At 45.0% G+C, this 23,350-nt stretch overlaps 2 protein-coding genes and 1 pseudogene across 2 annotated transcripts in view; 2 read left to right on the top strand and 1 right to left on the bottom strand.

Moving 5' to 3' along the window:
• The window catches only part of LOC130298050 (zinc finger protein ZFP2-like), a 308,006-nt pseudogene that overhangs the window by 163,196 nt on the left and 121,460 nt on the right, over window positions 1–23,350 (top strand).
• Window positions 1–23,350, bottom strand: part of LOC130298049 (uncharacterized) — a 40,891-nt gene that overhangs the window by 9,248 nt on the left and 8,293 nt on the right. The gene's annotated exons all lie outside the window — the stretch shown is intronic.
• On the top strand, window positions 2,673–5,983 carry LOC130298045 (uncharacterized). The gene is made up of 3 exons (XM_056550929.1): window positions 2,673–4,042; window positions 4,634–5,097; window positions 5,715–5,983. Exons 1-2 carry the CDS (start codon window positions 2,683–2,685, stop codon window positions 5,092–5,094), a joined length of 1,821 nt encoding a protein of 606 aa, XP_056406904.1. The 5' UTR covers window positions 2,673–2,682; the 3' UTR covers window positions 5,095–5,097; window positions 5,715–5,983.

Below are 23,350 nucleotides of genomic sequence, written 5' to 3'. Positions count from 1 at the left end.
CTAGATCCCAGGAAAGGCAGGGGAGAGAAGCGATGGCAGGGCTCTAGACCCCAGGAAAGGCAGGGGAGAGAAGCGGTGGCAGGGCTCTAGACCCCAGGAAAGGCAGGGGGAGAGAAGCGGCAGCAGGGCTCTAGACCCCAGGAAAGGCAGGGGGAGAGAAGCGGCAGCAGCAGGGCTCTAGACCCCAGGAAAGGCAGGGGAGAGAAGCGGTGGCAGGGCTCTAGACCCCAGGAAAGGCAGGGGGAGAGAAGCGGCAGCAGCAGGGCTCTAGACCCCAGGAAAGGCAGGGGAGAGAAGCGGTGGCAGGGCTCTAGACCCCAGGAAAGGCAGGGGGAGAGAAGCGGCAGCAGGGCTCTAGACCCCAGGAAAGGCAGGGGGAGAGAAGCGGGGGCAGGGCTCTAGACCCCAGGAAGGGCAGGGGGAGAGAAGCGGCAGCAGCAGGGCCCTAGACCCCAGGAAAGGCAGGGGGAGAGAAGCGGGCAGTGACGGCCTCTCTTCCCCTGCCTTTCCTGGGGGCCTCTGCAGGGTCAGAAAAACCGGGGATGGGGGAGGCAATGGGGCAGCGGCGCCAGCAGTCTCTGGACCCCGGGACAGGCAGGGGGAGAGAATCGGGCAGCGGTGCCGGTCTCTATACCTGCAAAAGCCACTGCAGTTCATTGATTTAAAGCGCCCGCTTTAAATCATTGAAGTGCAGCGGCTTATCGGCGTATAACATGCAGATAGACTTTAGGCTAAAAAATTTAGCCTAAAAAAATGCATGTTATACGCCGATAAATATGGTAAATAATTTTTATTGGAAAATGTTATTTAAACAAAAAATTTTTTTTCTTTATACATTTTTTTTTCTTTTATGGTCACTGCGACTGAATTCACATTTAAGCCCTAGAAATGTTTTATACCTATTTCTAGTAATAGCTTCATTGTCAGTCAAAAGAAATAAACAAATAATAAAGTATTGGTCAAGTGTTAGTCAGTACTAAATTTCATGCAAAATAAGGTGATAGTAAAAGGATCTCTAAGATCAGTCTAAAGTAATCCTGTTTGTGAATTCATAGTCCTCTATAATCCTGTTTGTGAATTCATAATTAACCACCATCCTGTTTGTGTATTCATAATCCTCTATAATCCTGTCCCTGAATTCATGGATACTACGATCCTATTCGTGAGTTCATTAGTACTCATAATCCTGTTGTGAATTAATGTAATATAATTCTGTTCCTGAATTCATGGATACTACGATCCTATTCATGAGTTCATTAGAACTCATAATCCTGTTGTGAATTAATGTAATATAATTCTGTCCCTGAATTCATGGATACTACGATCCTATTCATGAGTTCATTAGAACTCATAATCCTGTTGTGAATTAATGTAATATAATCCTGTTCCTGAATTCATGGATACTACGATCCTATTCATGAGTTCATTAGAACTCATAATCCTGTTGTGAATTAATGTAATATAATCCTGTTCCTGAATTCATGGATACTACGATCCTATTTATGAGTTCATTAGTACTTATAATCCTGTTGTGAATTAATGTAATATAATTCTGTTGATATAAAAAAAAAAAAGATTTGGAGCTTGCAAGGACATTCTACAATGAGCAAGGACTCTTTATTATTGTGTTATTCTACAGCCTGACTCAGGACATAAAAATTATGCCCAGGACTGTGTTATGGACTTTCAGGCATTCTGTCCCTCTGCGTTTGGGGACCGGGTTTGTGGTGTCCCGGTACAGGACTTGGTCCTGTCCCTCTGTCTACAGTCCCCACAGCCAGAGTCCTCCATACTATCAGGGCTCTCCTGGAGGGATAACCCCTAGTCGCCTCTTAATACTGTGTTTTATGTAAATATTTATATATTTTCTATAATAGTATATTGATCTACAGGACAGGACAGGTTCAAGGACCTTTGGGTCTGGACTGACAGGTTTGCTAAACCAATGAGCTTTGATCCTGCCCCCTCCATATATAATGGGGTGGCTGCCACTTAATCGCTCTCTTACCCCCGAGATATGAGACAAAGTACTCCAGTTATTACAGATACAAGACAAGCTAAGCCTGAAGCCTATTCCTTCAGCAATTAAATCACCAAAAAAACACTAAGACTTAACCTTTAATATAACCAAAATTATGGCACAATATATTATATATTATTATAATTAGGGATCTATGATACCTATATATATAGTGTTGTTACATATGGCCCTACTATACACTCCTTATACTAAGAACAAATACAAAGGAATGGGATGGAGTAATAAGTGGATAAAAATGTGACTTTATTAATAATTCATTACATATTAAAAACAAGAAAAGACATCATACAGAGGGAGAAAACAACTTGTGGTGGAAAAGAGGGCGTCACTCCAGAAAGTCCACAATGTAAACTATAGTATTAAATACATTTCATACGTTGTACTACTGCTCATTCTATTGCACAATCCCATAGAGGATATACCTCAACAACTATAAAGTGCCTAGAGACAGTATACATACCAATAAATAGAATCAAAGTGCAAATACAAGAGGGACCGCTGGAGAGACGCCACCCCAACGTACGTTTCGGGTTGTCCTTCGTCCTGGGGGTGGCGTCCTCTCAGCAGGAGCTGCTTTTTATATGGGAGAAGCAACTGCTGGTGGTGATGGTGATCAGAGAAATGTGGCTTCTTTGCAGCACATGATGAGCACTTTACTGCATAGAAAATTACGTGTTTGGTGGAACAAGTCCTTAGAGAGCTATATATCAAGAAATTTAATTCCAAGAGGCCTCAGGATTCAAGTCTTTCCGTCACTCCCCATAAATGTTGACACATTCACAACAAGGTGGGCTGAAGTATGCACACATGCATCACTACAATTTATGGAATTGTTGGTTGGTCTACATAAGCGAACATTGGAAGAAGTGGAAATGGAGATATCCAATGTACAAACACGCTTAGATGGCACGGCCTCCCCGGAGGAAACAGAAACATTTAAAACAAAGATGGAGAAACAACATAGTGTCTGGGAAAAAGACATCTCAGAGAGAAAGAGCAAAAAATTGTCACGTGACATCCACGACTTTCAACAGAAGACGATATACAGATGGCAGAGGAAGGCAAACAACGATCTCCCCCAACAAAGGAGGAGAGCTATGTCCGTATCCTCAATATCGTCCAGTAGGGAATACAGTGGACCTACCTATCGCCCAATTTTCTTCAATAACCGTCAAAAAAGGAAGAAAGATTTCCAGCGGGATAATGGCAAACGTAAATATGGATCTCGTGAATCCTCAACCTCCCGTGATGACAACGCTAAGGTAATTAACTTATCACAGCATGAACTGTCTGAGTCTGATGTATCAGTTTTGTCTAAAGGTTTGACCTTTTCACCAACTGCTCCATTTGATCATTTTACAGCTTTGAAAGATCTCCATATCTTTGCCCGCTCACTAATTTTCAAGAAATGGTATCATAAGAAAGAGAATATAACAACATTCACTACACCTGCTGAGAGACAGGCCATACGTGATTTAGAAGATTTATTAACGGAACAAGAAACATCACGTGAAAATCAGGTACTCACATGCATTAAACCTAGATCTAAAAATTTTCCTTCCCTCTCTGTCTGCCCAATAATTGATACTTTTGTTAATATAGTTGATGAAGAATTCAAGAAGATCAAAAGGAATACATACAATGATAATTTGACCAGAGAGGAAAGACAGAGTTTGGAAAGATTGAGAAAACTTAATGATGTGATAATTAAACGAGCCGATAAGGGTGGGAATATCATTGTATGGCCTAGAGAGATGTATGAAGCAGAAGCACGCAGACAATTACGTGATAATACCTGTTATAAAAAATTATCCTTTAATCCTTTGATTTCATTTAAAAACAGTCTTGAAATAATTCTTGAGCGGGCAGAAGCAGATTCCACTATTTCTTCAGAACTTCATCGTGCCCTGAGTGTATTACACCCCAAGATACCAACGCTATATCTGTTACCGAAAGTGCATAAACACCCCACCAGACCACCTGGGCGACCAATCATCTCAGGTATGGGTAATCTGACTGAAAATATTTCACGATATATTGATGATAAATTGAAACCATTGGTTGAGTGCTTACCCTCATTTGTGAGGGATACCAATGATCTATTGAGCCGTATTGAGGGACTCCATCTGGCTGAAGACGCACTTTTGGTGGCAATAGATATTGAATCACTATATACATGCATTAGACATGAGGATGGCCTGCGAGCAACTGAATTCTTTCTGAGATCAAGTGATATTGGGAGTAGACTTGCCAAGTTTTTGTGTGAAACATTACAATTTGTCTTAACGCATAACTTCTTTACATTTAATGGATCCCTCTACCTGCAGCTCCAGGGCACAGCTATGGGGGTGCCTTGTGCGCCCTCGTATGCTAATCTGTTCCTGGGGCTGTGGGAGAGGGATCTATTCCTGTCAGATCGTGGGGACGTCTCGATGGACAGAGTCCTGTTTTGGGCTCGGTACATCGATGACGTCCTCATGATCTGGCAGGGAACGGCCGTTGAATTAGAAGCCTTCATCTGTGGTCTCAACAACAATAATATGAATATTAAGGTTACATACTCATTTGACAGGTCCTCAATTCCATTTTTAGATGTCACCTTAACACGAGATCAGGAGGTATTCATCCAAACAAATGTATATCGAAAACCAACCGCCACTAATACTTACCTGCATGCTACTTCCGCACATCCAAAACATATGAAAGATGCAGTCCCTGTTGGACAATATCTACGAATCAGAAGAATTTGCTCCACCGACACAATGTTTGAAGAACAAGCAAGGTTTAAAGAGAGAGGGTATAGCCAACGATGTTTGAAAAAAGCTTATCGACGTGCTAGAGAGACGCCACGACAATTACTCCAAAAGAAACCTCCACGTATTTCAGATGATACTATACGTTATATATCAGATTACAATGCACACTGGGAAGAGATGAGACGGGCAATTGAAAAACATCTACCCATTCTGAAAACGGACTCTGTCCTTCATCACTACGTTCCAGATAGACTACAGATGACAGCAAGACGTGCCCGCAATTTGATATCCTCGTGAAAAGTGAGTATGTTTCATCTACTCCTAATCTATTTAATTTGAGTACCATAAAAAATGGTTGTTTTCCGTGTGGTAAATGTGTCGCATGTCCCAACATTGTGAGAAGCACCGACTTCAGTGATTCTGGTGGACAGAAAACTTTCAAAATTCGACATCACATTACTTGTGAGTCTAAAGCAGTGGTATATTATGCTTATTGCCCATGTCCTAAAATCTACATCGGACTAACTACTAGACCATTAAAGGTCAGGGTGCGGGAACACATGCGAGACATTAGACAGGCGGCTACGCGGGTACATGTAGAAGAACTAAAACCCATTGCAAGGCATTTCTTGTCGGAACATGAGTGTGACCCAAACCTACTGAAGGTAAAAGGAATTGATCAAGTGAACTTAGGCATCAGAGGTGGTGATATTCCAAAAATTCTAGCACAGTGTGAAAGCAAATGGATTTGGCGTCTTCATACCCTACAACCCCTTGGACTTAATGAAATACAACCATTCGCCCCATTTCTCTGATCACCGGACGTTTCCTTTCAGCCGCGTTTGCTTTTTAGATGATATTTTAATCACTTAGTATTTGTATACTAATTTATTTTATTTCTTCTTTTCTTGTTCTAGATTATTTTACATTTATTGGTCTTTCTTTGTTCCCCTCCTCATCTCCACGCCTGAAGAATCACATGACGGATTGTAACATCTGGACACGATCACATACTCGGACATATGTATGAGACTTATATAGAGATTCTCTCGATTAATTTCAAAGTATTGTTTGCGGGACGGAATCATGTGCAATTATAAATTTATACACATACACTTTTTATCACTTATATTATTTATCATTCACAGACTATTTTATTTTAGTTGTTTGCACTAGTTTGGTACGATTTATACACCTTTAGTATTATTATTAATTTATATGAATTTGTTATATGATTAATAATTACATTTTGATCACAAACATTTCTATAATATTTATATATTTTTTATATTCTATTTATTTATTTATATATATTTTTTATTATATTTTTAATTAAATATTCACGCTATCACATATATGTACACAGCTTATTCATTAATTTTCAACACATACTTTACTTATAATATTTATTCACAGTATTTACACAATTTATCTGGAATAGTATATCTGTCCATCATGACTGCACTAGGTATCACATATAACAGCCTACATACATATATAGTTAAGTATATATGATATATATACCACATATTTAATTGATTATGAAATGTAAATATTATGAGTGTCACATATATTATTTACTCACCTGATTGTTAATGTTTTTAATATAAATTTTTTCTTTTCCTCTGATTGGTATCATGATCCGCACTGCTTAATTTTTCTTTTTTATGTAATAATTTCAGTTCATATATACATATGTAAGACACCCCTGTAATAAATGTATTATTTTGCAATTGCATTGCTGTAAATTGTATTATCGGCGCTGCGCCAGTGGCGCCTCCGGCCAATCACCGCCTGTGGGTGGGTGGTTGCCTTGATGCTCCACTGAAGCAGCGCCGACATCATACCGAATGTGCGCATGCGCCGGGTGCCCATACTTCGCTCTTCCGGCGCTGTATCCTATCCGGCCGGTCATGTGATGCGGTCATGTGACCGCTATCATGGCCGTGCCGGGGAAACGGCGACCGGAAGTAGCGGAGCCTGCGGGTCCCGGCGTCATGCGCCGATAGAAAGGTATGTCTTACCTGCCAATTTATGACGTGGATGTATGTTATTGGACGGGGACCATATAAAAAGCAGCTCCTGCTAACAGGGCGCCACCCCCAGGACGAAGGACAACCCGAAACGTACGTTGGGGTGGTGTCTCTCCAGCGGTCCCTCTTGTATTTGCACTTTGATTCTATTTATTGGTATGTATACTGTCTCTAGGCACTTTATAGTTGTTGAGGTATATCCTCTATGGGATTATGCAATAGAATGAGCAGTAGTACAACGTATGAAATGTATTTAATACTATAGTTTACATTGTGGACTTTCTGGAGTGACGCCCTCTTTTCCACCACAAGTTGTTTTCTCCCTCTGTATGATGTCTTTTCTTGTTTTTAATATGTAATGAATTATTAATAAAGTCACATTTTTATCCACTTATTACTCCATCCCATTCCTTTGTATTTAACCTTTAATATGTATAAAACTAAAAAGGGATCCAAAAACCAGGTCCCAAACCATCAATCAAAAATGACAAAAAGAAGAAAAGCAATTTGATAATAATCAAGACTTGTTCCTGTGCTCATGTACCTTACCCCCGATCGGGGTCTAAGCCACAGACAAGTACTCAAGATACGTCTACTAGACCAGTCCAGATAATACTAAAGCAGAACAATTATAATTTACACTTACAGGTAATAGTGATCATCATCCAAAAAATAAAAAACTTGATACAGTCACCTAACTAAGGGTAAGTGTGAGGTGAGGATAAGAAGGGGAAGGTAGTGTTTGGTAGTATTATATTCAGAGTGCAGTGTGTGGTAGTATTATATTCAGGGGTACAGTGTGTGGTAGTATTATATTCAGAGAGTGCAGTGTTTGGTAGTATTATATTCAGAGTGCAGTATGTGGTAGTATTACATTCAGGGGTACAGTGTGTGGTAGTATTATATTCAGAGTGCAGTGTGTGGTAGTATTATATTCAGGGGTACAGTGTGTGGTAGTATTATATTCAGGGGGTACAGTGTGTGGTAGTATAATATTCAGAGGGTACGGTGTGTGGTAGTATTATATTCAGGGGGTACAGTGTGTGGTAGTATTATATTCAGTGTGCAGTGTGTGGTAGTATATTCAGAGAGTGCAGTGTTTGGTAGTGTTATATTCAGGGGATACAGTGTGTGGTAGTATTATATTCAGGGGTACAGTGTGTGGCTGTATTATATTCAGAGTGCAGTGTGTGGTAGTATTATATTCAGAGAGTGCAGTGTTTGGTAGTATTATATTCAGGGGGTACAGTTTGTGGTAGTATTATATTCAGGGGGTACAGTGTGTGGTAGTATTATATTCAGAGAGTGCAGTGTTTGGTAGTATTATATTCAGAGGATACAGTGTGTGGTAGTATTATATTCAGAGAGTGCAGTGTTTGGTAGTATTATATTCAGGGGGTACAGTGTGTGGTAGTATTATATTCAGAGAGTGCAGTGTTTGGTAGTATTATATGCAGAGTGCAGTGTGTGGTAGTATTATATTCAGAGTGCAGTGTGTGGTAGTATTATATTCAGGGGTACAGTGTGTGGCTGTATTATATTCAGAGTGCAGTGTGTGGTAGTATTATATTCAGAGAGTGCAGTGTTTGGTAGTATTATATTCAGGGAGTACAGTTTGTGGTAGTATTATATTCAGGGGGTACAGTGTGTGGTAGTATTATATTCAGAGAGTGCAGTGTTTGGTAGTATTATATTCAGAGGATACAGTGTGTGGTAGTATTATATTCAGAGAGTGCAGTGTTTGGTAGTATTATATTCAGGGGGTACAGTGTGTGGTAGTATTATATTCAGAGAGTGCAGTGTTTGGTAGTATTATATGCAGAGTGCAGTGTGTGGTAGTATTATATTCAGAGTGCAGTGTGTGGTAGTATTATATTCAGGGGTACAGTGTGTGGCTGTATTATATTCAGAGTGCAGTGTGTGGTAGTATTATATTCAGAGAGTGCAGTGTTTGGTAGTATTATATTCAGGGAGTACAGTTTGTGGTAGTATTATATTCAGGGGGTACAGTGTGTGGTAGTATTATATTCAGAGAGTGCAGTGTTTGGTAGTATTATATTCAGAGGATACAGTGTGTGGTAGTATTATATTCAGAGAGTGCAGTGTTTGGTAGTATTATATTCAGGGGGTACAGTGTGTGGTAGTATTATATTCAGAGAGTGCAGTGTTTGGTAGTATTATATGCAGAGTGCAGTGTGTGGTAGTATTATATTCAGAGTGCAGTGTGTGGCTGTATTATATTCAGAGTGCAGTGTGTGGTAGTATTATATTCAGAGAGTGCAGTGTTTGGTAGTATTATATTCAGGGGGTACAGTTTGTGGTAGTATTATATTCAGGGGGTACAGTGTGTGGTAGTATTATATTCAGAGAGTGCACTGTTTGGTAGTATTATATTCAGAGGATACAGTGTGTGGTAGTATTATATTCAGAGAGTGCAGTGTTTGGTAGTATTATATTCAGGGGTACAGTGTGAGGTAGTATTATATTCAGAGAGTGCAGTGTGTGGTAGTATTATATTCAGAGAGTGCAGTGTTTGGTAGTATATTCAGGGGGTACACTGTGTGGTAGTATTATATTCAGAGGGCACAGTGTGTGGTAGTATTATATTCAGAGGGTACAGTGTGTGGTAGTATTATATTCAGAGTGCAGTGTTTGGTAGTATTATATTCAGAGGGTACGGTGTGTGGTAGTATTATATTCAGAGGGTACGGTGTGTGGTAGTATTATATTCAGAGGGTACGGTGTGTGGTAGTATTATATTCAGAGGGTACGGTGTGTGGTAGTATTATATTCAGAGGGTACGGTGTGTGGTAGTATTATATTCAGAGAGCAGGGGTGTGGAAATTTTATAAAAAACTACTTGTCCACGGGACTAAAATGGAGCAAAATCTACTTGTCCCTGCTGACGATCCTCTTGTCCGGCCAATTTTCGCTTTTACGCTCTAATTTTTTCATCCTCGCCCTATAATAGCCTTAACTACCTACTATAATGATATCTACCTACTATAATGATACCTACCTACTATAATGATACCTACCTACCATAATGATATCTACCTACTATAATGATATCTACCTACTATAATGATACCTACCTACTATAATGATACCTACCTACCATAATGATATCTACCTACTATAATGATACCTACCTACCATAATGATACCTACCTACTATAATGATACCTACCTACCATAATGATATCTACCTACTATAATGATACCTACCTACTATAATGATAACTACCTACTATAATGATACCTACCTACTATAATGATAACTACCTACTATAATGATAACTCCCTACTATAATGATACCTACCTTCTATAATGATACCTACCTACTATAATGATATCTACCTACTATAATGATATCTAGCTAATATAATGATACCTACCTACTATAATGATATCTACCTACTATAATGATAACTACCTACTATAATGATAACTACCTACTATAATGATAACTACCTACTATAATGATACCTACCTTATATAATGATACCTACCTACTATAATGATATCTACCTACTATAATGATATCTAGCTACTATAATGATACCTACCTACTATAATGATATCTACCTACTATAATGATAACTACCTACTATAATGATACCTACCTACTATAATGATAACTACCTACTATAATGATACCCACCTACTATAATGATAACTACCTACTATAATGATACCTACCTACTATAATGATATCTACCTACTATAATGATAACTACCTACTATAATGATAACTACCTACTATAATAACTACCTACTATAATGATAACTACCTTCTATAATGATACCTACCTACTATAATGATATCTACCTACTATAATGATATCTAGCTATTATAATGATACCTACCTACTATAATGATATCTACCTACTATAATGATAACTACCTACTATAATGATATCTACCTACTATAATGATAACTACCTACTATAATGATACCTACCTACTGTAATGATATCTACCTACTATAATGATAACTACCTACTATAATGATAACTACCTACTATAATAACTACCTACTATAATGATAACTACCTACTATAATGATACCTACCTTCTATAATGATACCTACCTACTATAATGATATCTACCTACTATAATGATATCTAGCTATTATAATGATACCTACCTACTATAATGATATCTACCTACTATAATGATAACTACCTACTATAATGATATCTACCTACTATAATGATAACTACCTACTATAATGATACCTACCTACTGTAATGACACCTTTTCATTTTTCAATAACATATTCTCTGAACCAATATATATATATTTAGGGAAGTGATATTGAAATAGTAAAAGATAATTTAGCAGATTTGGTGGTTTTCTTTTCTGCGCCATTTACCTTGTGGTTGAGGTAACATGTTAGTTTTATACTTTAGCCGCCTGATTACAGCGATACCAGATTTGTATCGTTTACGTCATGTTTTACTAATTCTGGACTTTTAAAAAAAATTTTAATTGCCATTTTTTAACCCCTGTAGCTTTATTTTTTTCCCCCACATACCAGGCTGTATGAGGGCTCATTTTTTGCGCCATAATCTGTTTTTTGTATCGGTACCATTTTGGTATTGATCCGACTTTTTAATCGCTTTTTAACTTTTTTTTCTGGGATATTATAAAAATTGCAAATTGGTATTTTTTTTACATTTACTGTACGGGATACATGGTAAGGCCTGCGCAGCTGGCCTGTAATTGTGGGAGGAGCGGGATGACCATAAAACCCACGGCTCTCCCCCTTCAATGACGCTGTGGGTTCTTCGCTTGAGGGTTTGTCACGTGATGTCGGCAGGAGGTGGAGTCACGTTCCCACCGGTCAGCTGACTGCACGAGTCAGCTGACTGGAAGGTCGCTTCAGCCGGCATGGTGGTGGTAAGTGGCCGTGGCTGACCGGGGGTAACGCTGGCTGTTCCCGGACTCCGGAGGTGAGCCGGAGCTCAGGGAAACCCTTGGTCAGCCCGGCCCCAGGTTAATGTATTACATATCGGCATTCGGCTGTATATGATTACTTACGGCTGTGAACAGCCTCCTGCACGTGCATATCATTACCGCACTATGTGAACGGCTTGCTGCGCATGTATATCATTACCGCACTGTGTGAACAGTCTCCTGCACATGTATATCATTACCGCACTGTGTGAACAGTCTCCTGCACATGTATATCATTACCGCACTATATGATCAGTCTCCTGCACATGTATATCATTACCGCACTATGTGATCAGTCTCCTGCACATGTATATCATTACCGCACTGTGTGAACAGTCTCCTGCACATGTATATCATTACTGCACTATATGATCAGTCTCCTGCACATGTATATCATTACCGCACTATGTGTTAGGCCTCTTGCACATGTATATGATTACCGCACTGTGTGAACAGTCTCCTGCATATTTTATAATTTCCGCACTATGTAAACAGTCTCCTGCACATGTATAACATTGCCGCTCTATGTGAACTGTCTCCTGCACATGTATAACATTACCGCTCTATGTGAACAGTCTCCTGCACATATATATCATTATCGCATTTTGTAGTTCTGTGCTGCGGGGAGGATCTATATGTGTCTCCGGTATACTGAGACTCGCACACCTTTACACTCAATCGGACTCACCGCTCCGCCCCACCCTGTGGGCTTATGCTTCACCCCCACAGCTGCCAATCTGGTCAGTCTAAGGCACGCTACACCAACAGCTGCGCTCACCTCCAACCTTTGTCTCTTAACTAACTTCCTCACAGTTTTCTTTTCATTTATTTTATATTTATACTTCTGTGTTTCCGGGCGGTGTGCCTCCAGCTGTTGTGGAGCTACGATTCTCACTTATAGGAATCATGCCGTAGGATTCATGCTGTACACATCCTGGTACCCATGCACGTTGGTAGGATTCATGCCGGTAACATTTATACGCCACACACGCTTATAGGGTTCATTCGTTCTCTACGCGCTTGTAGTTTTATACCGTACACACGCTTTTAGGGTCATACTGTACACCCCCTTTGTAAGGTTTATACTGCACACACGCTGGTATGATTCATACAGTACACACTTGTAGAGTTTATGCCGTTTACTTGCCTACAGGTTTCATACTGTGCACTCGCTTGTAGGATTATATTGTACATTCACCCTTAGGGTTCATGCTGTACGCTTGCTTGTAGCATTCATACTGCACTCACGCTTGAGCATATTTGTGGGGTGCATGCTTGTAGCATTTACTCTATACACACGCTTGTACATACTTGTAGCATTATGCTGCGTACACACTTATAAGATTCATGCCGTACACAGTACACACTGGTAGGATATCCTGTACACACACTTGTTGGATTCTTACTTTACACGCGTTAGGATTATGCAGTACATTCGCCGGTAGCATTTATACGGTTCACTTGCTCGCATAATTCATAAAGTTCATGCGGTGCATACCAATGTAGCATCCATACTGTACACTTGCTCGTAGGTTTACGTAGTATACACACTTGTACTCGCTTGCAGGGTTCATACTACACACGCTCTTGTAGGAGTCATGTTGTACACACTCATAGGAATCATACTATGTACACGCTCATACGAGTCACACTGTACGCACGTTTATAGTATTACATGGCCCACGCTCGTAGGATTACTACTGAATATGCACTCATAAGGATTGTGCTGCACACCCGCTCGCAGGACTTGTATCACGCGTGTTTGTAGGGTTATATTACTCGGGTGCACGCGGGAATCAGGCTGCGTGTGCACTCGTGGCATGTGTTCTGTACATGCACTTGCGCTATTTGTGAAGTTCGTACGCCCGCAGTTTTGTGCAGCGCACATGCTCATACAGCACATGGGGTGTGGCCCCGTACGCAGGTATGTGGTCATAATAGTTACTACTTGCCGGCATATTCTCTGCCATCAGGTCGTGGTTAGCTTCAGGCGTTCACTGGTGGTCTATACGCGTATATGGTTGGCCCGAGTATAGGTTCATCAAGTTGGTGGTACAGCCATGCATAGTGGTTCACGACAGTTTCACACGTAGTCGTTCTGCACGCATCTTTATATAGGCAGGGTGATACATAGCAGTTGTCGCTGCTGACACATATTCAGAACGACAATTACACGACGCACAGGCGGGGCTTACCCAGTAAACCGTTGCAGACGGGGTATGTTTCATTATCGTTGGTACTGACATGCCTTCTGAACGACACTGACATTACGCATAGGTGGTATTTACCTGTTAAGCCTGTCATGTTACAGAAAGGGTACGTCGCATAATTGTTATGACTGACACGCCTTCAGAACAGCAATAACACCACACATAGGTGATGTATACCCATCATGCCTGCCACGCCTGCAGGGGTACGTTGCACGGTTGTTACTGACACGCCGTCAGAACAGCAATAACGCCACACATAGGTGATGTATACCCATCATGCCTGCCACGCCTGCAGGGGGTACGTTGCACGGTTGTTACTGACACGCCTTCAGAACAGCAATAACGCCACACATGGGTGATAAGATTTGTTTTATTATCCAAGTAATCACCTCATGAACCTGACACGTCTTCAGGTTGTGTTTACTTGTGTTGTCGGTGCACCTCTTTTACGATATAGTCACGTTCTCAAAAAACGGAATTCACGATGTTTTGGGTTGTCATGGTACTCGTATAAACTTTCGCACTTACCACTGGGCACACACTTATCTAGACTCAGTTACGCATACAATTCTCGTCCGACACGTCTTCGGATACTTTCCCTCTCTCCTGGTTTAAAGAGTTATTTATTGTTGTCCAAGTAATCACCTCATGAACCTGACACGCTTTCAGGTTGTGATTGCTTGCGTTGTCGATGCGCTACCTTTCTCTGTGTAGTCATGTCCCAAAAATGTACTCCATGGTGTTCTAGGTTGATATGGTACTCGTATAAACGTTTTGCACTTGTCACCGGGCGCATACTCGTCTAGACCCGGTTACGCATACGATTCTCGTCCGACACGTCTTCGGATACTTTCCCTCTGTTCTGGTTTAAAGTGTCGTACATTGTTCTCCAAGTAATCACCTCATGAACCTGACACGCTTTCAGGTTGTGATTGCTTGCGTTGTCGATGCGCTCCTTTCTCTGTGTAGTTATGTCCCAAAAATGTACTTCATGGTGTTCTAGGTTGATATGGTACTCGTATAACGTTTCGCACTTGTCACCGGGCGCATACTCGTCTAGACCCGGTTACGCATACGATTCTCGTCCGACACGTCTTCGGATACTTTCCCTCTGTCCTGGTTTAAAGAGTTGATTATTGTTGTCCAAGTAATCACCTCATGAACCTGACACGCTTTCAGGTTGTGATTGCTTGCGTTGTCGATGCGCTCCTTTCTCTGTGTAGTCATGTCCAAAAATGTACTTCATGGTGTTCTAGGTTGATATGGTACTCGTATAGCGTTTCGCACTTGTCACCGGGCGCATACTCATCTAGGCCCGGTTACGCATACGATTCTAGTCCGACACGTCTTCGGATACTTTCCCTCTGTCCTGGTTTAAAGAGTTGTTTATTGTTGTCCAAGTAATCACCTCATGAACCTGACACGTTTTCAGGTTGTGATTGCTTGCGTTGTCGGTGCATTCCTTTCTCTGTGTAGTCTCGTTCCTAAAGATGCTCTTCAGGGTGTTCTAGGTTGTTAAGGTACTTGTATAACGTTTCGCACTTGTCACCGGGCACATACTTGTCTAGGTCCAGTCACATATACAATTCTCATCCGACACGTCTTCGGATACTCTCTCTCTGTCCTGGTGTTAGACGGTCAGCTATGTTATAGATAAATGAGCTTGGCTAGACGGTTAGTTTGGCTGTCCCTACTACATACAGTTACTTTCACATGTGCTCACATTGAAGGAGTCCAGAATATTGCAGCAGATGCCTTATCTAGGAACAACCTGTCACATTTCTTTCAGGTGATGCCAGAAGCCGATTCCATAGGGGCGCAAGTTCCCCCGTTCCATTCACTAGTCATGAACTGAACCAGCACCTTCGGATAGCCAAACGTTTGGTCAGTGATTCCTTGTCCGCAAATACGCGAAAAATTTATGGTACGGCGTGGAACTCATTTTCCATATTCAGATCCAAGCACGCCGAGGGCGACAAGATTTCAGTTCCCTTCCTATTAGCATATGTCGGGTTTTTCCATACCACACTGCATTTATCCCAAAATACTATTAAGAGTTATCTAGCCGGTATCCAACACCATTTATCCTTGACCAATACCCGTAGTTACTCTATACTCTCTTCTCGCTTGGTGAAGTCCGCTCTGAAGGGCATCCTTGAGAAGGAAGTCCCTCGCAGCCCAGTCAGACAACCAATCACAGGCAACATGTTCAGGCAGTTGTCCGACTTGTTAGACTCCACACCATTGGGTATTCGTGATAGCCTCACATTAAAAGCGGCCATGTACCTTGCCTATTATGGGTTTCTCAGACCGGGTGAGTGTACTGCTCGGACCATTAACGCGCCCTTTCCTAAGGTCAGTCAGCTGTCACATGTCTCTGATCATTTCCAGCTGTCCCTCAGTCAGACCAAGACCTCGTCTCCGGGTCAAACTGTGATTGTCCGGTTTTCCCCACCGTGCACAAATGGTGTCCTGTCACAGTCCTCCGTGAATTGTTGAATGCCTGTGTTAACCTATCAGCTGACGACCCTTTGCTCCGTTTCAGGTCCAACCCGCTAACTACTTCTCAATTCATCAAACATTTACGCATTTCGGTCAGGTCGCTGGGACGAGTCCCGACTTCATTATCCGGTCACTCTTTCCGTATTGGCGCAGCTACAGCCAATTCTAAGCACGGGGTCCCAGCCCACGCAATCATGAAATTAGGATGTTGGAAATGCGGATGCTACATGCAGTATATCCCTAACCCTCGCAAAGAAATGGCTAGCGCATTCCAGTCTCTTGTGTTGTAATCTGCAATAAACAAATGTTTGTTTAAATCCGGGTTTTGCCCTCTTTTCCAGGCATATTCTTTACGCCGCAGTTATGGCACACTTCAGACTGCTTAGTTGAGGTTGATAGGTTATTGTTTACAGTTGGTTGTTAGGTTAGTACTAGGGTTGTACGCATATCAGTCATGTAGCAATGACCACAAATAATGTTATATTTTAATAGGTCGTACAATTACGCACGAAGCGATACCAAATATGTTTATTTTTATTATGTTTACGTATTTTTATATAGGAAAAGGGGGTGCTTTGAACTTGGAAGGGGTTAATGCAGCGGTCTTCAAACTGTGGCCCTCCAGATGTGGCAAAACTACAACTCCCAGCATGCCCGGACAGCCAACAGTCTTTCAAACTTTTATTAAAAATTTTTTTTTTTAACACTTTATTACACTTATATGAGGAATCATTAGATTCCTCAGACAGATGAATAGATTCTATTGAACTCCATTGATCTGTGTGCTCTGTCATCCATTGATAGAGTCTGGTCCAGCCAGGATCTATCAATGACAGAGCCGGGACAGGAGGAAGCAGAGGTAAGTCCTCCGGCTACCTTTATAGTGGATCTCCCCCTGCGATCGCGCTGCGGTGGGGCGATCCACCCCACTAGCCCACCAGGGAGTATTCACATGTCCCTTTAGACGCCGCTGTCAGCTTGCTGGATATTAGCGGCGGCCCCGGGGGCTGCAGATTATGTAGCGGGCAGGAATCCGGAGCCCGCTCCATACTCCCCTGTGAGCTCCGCATGCATCTCCCTGTGCAGACGTGCCTCCTCCCCTCAGCTCTCCGAAGCTACAGCTGGGGGGAGTGAAGGCAGAGGACGCAGGTCTGCACAGGGAGCAAGAAGCCACGCCCCCTCATCTTTCCCCCCACGTCTGCAGAGCAAGAAGCCACGCCCCCTCATCTCCCCCCACACGTCTGCAGAGCAAGAAGCCACGCCCCCTCATCTCCCCCCGCACGTCTGCAGAGCAGGGGAGAGAAGACAAATACTGTACACAGCTTCTCATCTCCCCTGCTCTGCTTCCGAGGACACAGGCTGCAGAGTATGGAGTGGGCAGGAGTCGGGTGCCCGCTCCATACAGACTGCAGAGGTCCGGGCGACTTGTCAGGTTCGGCCCTGCTTGCCTGAAGCCGGACTAAGGGCCGGACAAATTCACCTGCCCGGCGCCCAAACTGCTTGTCCCGGGCGTCGGGCGATAGGAATTCCACATCCCTGAGAGAGTACAGTGTGTGGTAGTATTATATTCAGAGAGTGCAGTGTTTGGTAGTATTAAAATTAGAGGGCACAGTGTGTGGTAGTATTTGTTACGCCGAGCGCTCCGGGTCCCCGTTCCTCCCCGGAGCGCTCGCCTCATCCTCGTTGCTGCAGCGCCCCGGTCAGATCCACTGACCGGGTGCGCTGCGGTACCGCCTCCAGCCGGGATGCGATTCGCGATGCGGGTGGCGCCCGCTCGCGATGCGCACCCCGGTCCCCGTACCTGACTCGCTCTCCGTCGGTCCTGTCCCGGCGCGCGCGGCCCCGCTCCCTAGGGCGCGCGCGCGCCGGGTCTCTGCAATTTAAAGGGCCAGTGCACCAATGTTGGTGCCTGGCCCAATCTTCCCAATTACCAATTAGTGTGATCACCTGTGCACTTCCCTATATTACCTCACTTCCCCTGCACTCCCTTGCCGGATCTTGTTGCCTTAGTGCCTAGTGAAAGCGTTCCCTTGTCTGTTCCTAGCCCGTGTTCCTGACCTCCTGCCGTTGCCCCTGACTACGATCCTTGCTGCCTGCCTCGACCTTCTGCTACGTCCGACCTTGCTTCTGCCTACTCCCTTGTACCTCGCCTATCTTCAGCAGTCAGAGAGGTGAGCCGTTGCTAGTGGATACGACCTGGTCACTACCGCCGCAGCAAGACCATCCCGCTTTGCGGCGGGCTCTGGTGAAAACCTGTAGTGGCTTAGAACCGGTCCACTAGCGCGGTCCTCGCCAATCCCTCTCTGACACAGAGGATCCACCTCCTGCCAGCCGGCATCGTGACAGTAGATCCGGCACGGATCCCGCTGAAGATCCTACACTGGTCGCCCAGCTAGCCCTAAAGATCGCCCAACGAGATCAACAGCTGGCATACTTGACCTCCGAGGCACTGCGTATTCAGTCACAGATACAGCAGCTGCAGATACAGCAACAGCTACAGCTGCAACTACCATCTCCTCCGCCGGCTCCTGCAACTCCTCCGCAGCAACCGGCCGTTCCTAACCCCTGCTTGTCCCTGCCGGACAAATTTGGCGTAAAGATCGCCCAACGAGATCAACAGCTGGCATACTTGATCTCCGAGACACAGCGTCTTCAGTCACAGATACAGCAGCTGCTGCCGCAGATACAGCAACTTCAGTCACAGCTACAGCTGCAACAACCATCTCCTCCGCCGGCTCCTGCAACTCCTCCGCAGCAACCGGCCGTTCTTAACCCCTGCTTGTCCCTGCCGGACAAATTTGATGGGGACCGCAATGATTCTGCCACAGCCACAGTCCAGTCCTTCTTCGCTGAGGTCCGTGGTGTCTTCGAGGAGCCTGCCCGAGCTTCTTCTGCCGAGATTGCCCTTCTGAACCTGGCCCAGGGTGTTTCTTCCGTTGGCGAGTACGCCATTCAGTTCCGTGCTCTTGCTTACGAGTTGTCCTGGAATAGTGAGGCCCTCTGCACGACCTTTAAAAAAGGCCTATCCAGCAACATTAAAGATGTTCTGGCCGCACGAGAGACTCCTGCTGACCTACATGAACTCATTCATCTTGCCACTCGCATTGACATGCGTTCTTCCGGATGGCGTCTGGAGCTCCGCCTGGATATGGACTTTGTTCGCATGAAGCGTTTTTTCTCCCCGGTTCCTCTCTCCTCTGGTCCTCTGCAATCCGTTCCTGTGCTTCCCGCCGCGGAGGCTATGCAAGTTGACCGGTCTCGCCTGACACCTCAAGAGAGGACACGACGCCGCATGGAGAATCTTTGCCTGTACTATGCCGGTACCGAACACTTCCTGAAGGATTGTCCTATCCGTCCTCCCCGCCTGGAAAGACGTACGCTGACTCCGCACAAAGGTGACACAGTTCTTGATGTCAACTCTGCTTCTCCACGCCTTACTGTGCCTGTGCGGATATCTGCCTCTACCTTCTCCTTCTCTACTATGGTCTTCTTGGATTCCGGATCTGCAGGAAAATTTTTTTTGGCCTCTCTTATCAACAGGTTCTACGTCCCTGTGACCAGTCTCGCCAGACCCCTCTACATCTATTGTATTAACAATGAAAGATTGGACTGTCTCATGCGTTTCCGCACAGAACCCCTCCTAATGTGCATCGGACCTCATCACGGAAAAATTGACTTTTTTTTCCTCAGGTTCTTTGGCCCCAAGAAGAGGGGGAGACCCAAGGGGGGGGGTACTGTTACGCCGAGCGCTCCGGGTCCCCGTTCCTCCCCGGAGCGCTCGCCTCATCCTCGTTGCTGCAGCGCCCCGGTCAGATCCACTGACCGGGTGCGCTGCGGTACCGCCTCCAGCCGGGATGCGATTCGCGATGCGGGTGGCGCCCGCTCGCGATGCGCACCCCGGTCCCCGTACCTGACTCGCTCTCCGTCGGTCCTGTCCCGGCGCGCGCGGCCCCGCTCCCTAGGGCGCGCGCGCGCCGGGTCTCTGCAATTTAAAGGGCCAGTGCACCAATGTTGGTGCCTGGCCCAATCTTCCCAATTACCAATTAGTGTGATCACCTGTGCACTTCCCTATATTACCTCACTTCCCCTGCACTCCCTTGCCGGATCTTGTTGCCTTAGTGCCTAGTGAAAGCGTTCCCTTGTCTGTTCCTAGCCCGTGTTCCTGACCTCCTGCCGTTGCCCCTGACTACGATCCTTGCTGCCTGCCTCGACCTTCTGCTACGTCCGACCTTGCTTCTGCCTACTCCCTTGTACCTCGCCTATCTTCAGCAGTCAGAGAGGTGAGCCGTTGCTAGTGGATACGACCTGGTCACTACCGCCGCAGCAAGACCATCCCGCTTTGCGGCGGGCTCTGGTGAAAACCTGTAGTGGCTTAGAACCGGTCCACTAGCGCGGTCCTCGCCAATCCCTCTCTGACACAGAGGATCCACCTCCTGCCAGCCGGCATCGTGACAGTATTATATTCAGAGGGCACAGTGTGTGTTAGTATTATATTCAGAGGGCACAGTGTGTGGTAGTATTATATTCAGAGGGCACAGTGTGTGGTAGTATTATATTTAGAGAGCGCAGTGTGTGGTAGTATTACATTCAGAGGGTGCAGTGTGTGGCAGTATTATATTCAGAGGGTACGGTGTGTGACAGTATTATATTCAGAGGGTACAGTGTGTTGTGTTGTGTTGTATATTCAGGGGGTACAGTGTGTCAGAATTATATTCAGAGGGTGTGAGCCAGTATTATATTCAGAGGGTACGGTGTGTGGCATTATTATATTCAGAGGGTACATGTTACGCTGAGCGCTCCGGGTCCCTGCTCCTCCCCGGAGCGCTCACAGCGTGCTCTTATTCGCAGCGCCCCGGTCAGACCTGCCGACCGGGTGCGCTGCGATAATGCTGCCAGCCAGGATGCGGGACGCGCCCGCTCGCGATGCGCATCACGACTCGCTTACCAGACCCGTTCCCCGTCTGTGCTGACACGGCGCGCGCGGCCCCGCTCCTTAGGGCGCGCGCGCGCCGGGTCCTTGCGATTTAAAGGGCCGGTGCGCCACTGATTGACGCATGAGGTTTTAATCAGTACTTTCACCTGTGCACTTCCCTACTTATACCTCACTTCCCCTGCACTCCCTTGCCGGATCTTGTTGCCATTGTGCCAGTGAAAGCGTTCCTTGTGTATCCCTAGCCTGTGTTCCAGACCTCCTGCCGTTGCCCCTGACTACGATCCTTGCTGCCTGCCCTGACCTTCTGCTACGTCCGACCTTGCTCTTGTATACTCCCTTGTACCGCGCTTATCTCAGCAGTCAGAGAGGTTGAGCCGTTGCCGGTGGATACGACCTGGTTGCTACCACCGCTGCAAGACCATCCCGCTTTGCGGCGGGCTCTGGTGAATACCAGTAGCAACTTAGAACCGATCCACCACACGGTCCACGCCAATCCCTCTCTGGCACAGAGGATCCACCTCCAGCCAGCCGAATCCTGAGAGTACAGTGTGTTGTGTTGTATATTCAGGGGGTACAGTGTGTCAGAATTATATTCAGAGGGTGTGAGCCAGTATTATATTTGAAGGATACAGTGTTTGGCAGTATTATAATAATACTTGTTTTCATATAGAGTATCTGAATCCGCTGACATAGTGAGGAGACGTCTGGGCGTCACATTCTGCAGAGAGAAGTTTTAGCTGGACCTGGTGGTATGTACCATCTGAATTAGATAAGGGAAAACTATAGAGAAGACGTCACCTGTAGTCACTGATATCATTGTACATTCTCCTCACTATAGAGAAGACGTCACCTGTAGTCACTGATATCATTGTGTATTCTCCTCACTATAGAGAAGACGTCACCTGTAATCACTGATATCATTGTGTATTCTCCTCACTATAGAGAAGACGTCACCTGTAATCACTGATATCATTGTGTATTCTCCTCACTATAGAGAAGACGTCACCTGTAATCACTGATATCATTGTGTATTCTCCTCACTATAGAGAAGACGTCACCTGTAGTCACTGATATCATTGTGTATTCTCCTCACTATAGAGAAGACGTCACCTGTAGTCACTGATATCATTGTGTATTCTCCTCACTATAGAGAAGACGTCACCTGTAATCACTGATATCATTGTGTATTCTCCTCACTATATGTCATCTATCAATGACAGAGCCGGGACAGTAGGAAGAAGAGGTAAGTCCTCCGGCTACCTTTATAGTGGATCTCCCCCCCTGCGATCGCGCTGCGGGGGGGCGATCCACCCCATTCATATGTCCCTTTAGACGCCGCTGTCAGCTTTGACAGCGGCGATCTTAAGGGTTAATAGCCAGCCGCGGTGATCGCCGCATGCTGGCTATTAGCGGCGGCCCCCGGCTACTGAGAACAGCCGGGGGCTGCAGAGTATGGAGCGGGCAGGAATCCGGAGCCCACTCCATACTCCCCTGTGAGCTCCGCATGCATCTCCCCGTGCAGACGTGCCTCCTCCCCTCAGCTCTCCGAAGCTACAGCTGGGGGGAGTGAAGGCAGAGGACACAGGTCTGCACGGGGAGCAAGAAGGTACCCCCCTCATCTTTCCCCCCACGTCTGCAGAGCAAGAAGCCACCCCCCCCCTCATCTCCCCCCGCACGTCTGCAGAGCAGGGGAGAGAAGACAAATACTGTACACAGCTTCTCATCTCCCCTGCTCTGCTTCCGAGGACACAGGCTGCAGAGTATGGAGCGGGCAGGAGTCGGGTGCCCGCTCCATACAGACTGCAGAGGTCCGGGCGACTTGTCAGGTCCGGCCCTGCTTGCCCGAAGCCGGGCTAAGGGCCGGACAAATTCACCTGCCCGGCGCCCAAACTGCTTGTCCCGGGCGTCGG

The sequence above is a fragment of the Hyla sarda genome (genome assembly GCF_029499605.1).
Source record: "Hyla sarda isolate aHylSar1 chromosome 1 unlocalized genomic scaffold, aHylSar1.hap1 SUPER_1_unloc_19, whole genome shotgun sequence".
In the NCBI taxonomy this organism is placed as follows: Eukaryota; Metazoa; Chordata; class Amphibia; order Anura; family Hylidae; genus Hyla; species Hyla sarda.
Note: the sequence above shows the minus strand (reverse complement) of the source record. Positions and strands in the feature narration are given on the sequence as shown.

Excerpts from the sequence above, each read along its gene's own strand:
- LOC130298045 (XM_056550929.1), top strand. The coding sequence starts at position 2,683 with ATGATGAGCACTTTACTGCATAGAAAATTACGTGTTTGGTGGAACAAG. Across the intron at positions 4,043-4,633 it reads TGGGCGACCAATCATCTCAG|ATGTCACCTTAACACGAGAT; the intron begins GTATGGGTAATC and ends TTCCATTTTTAG.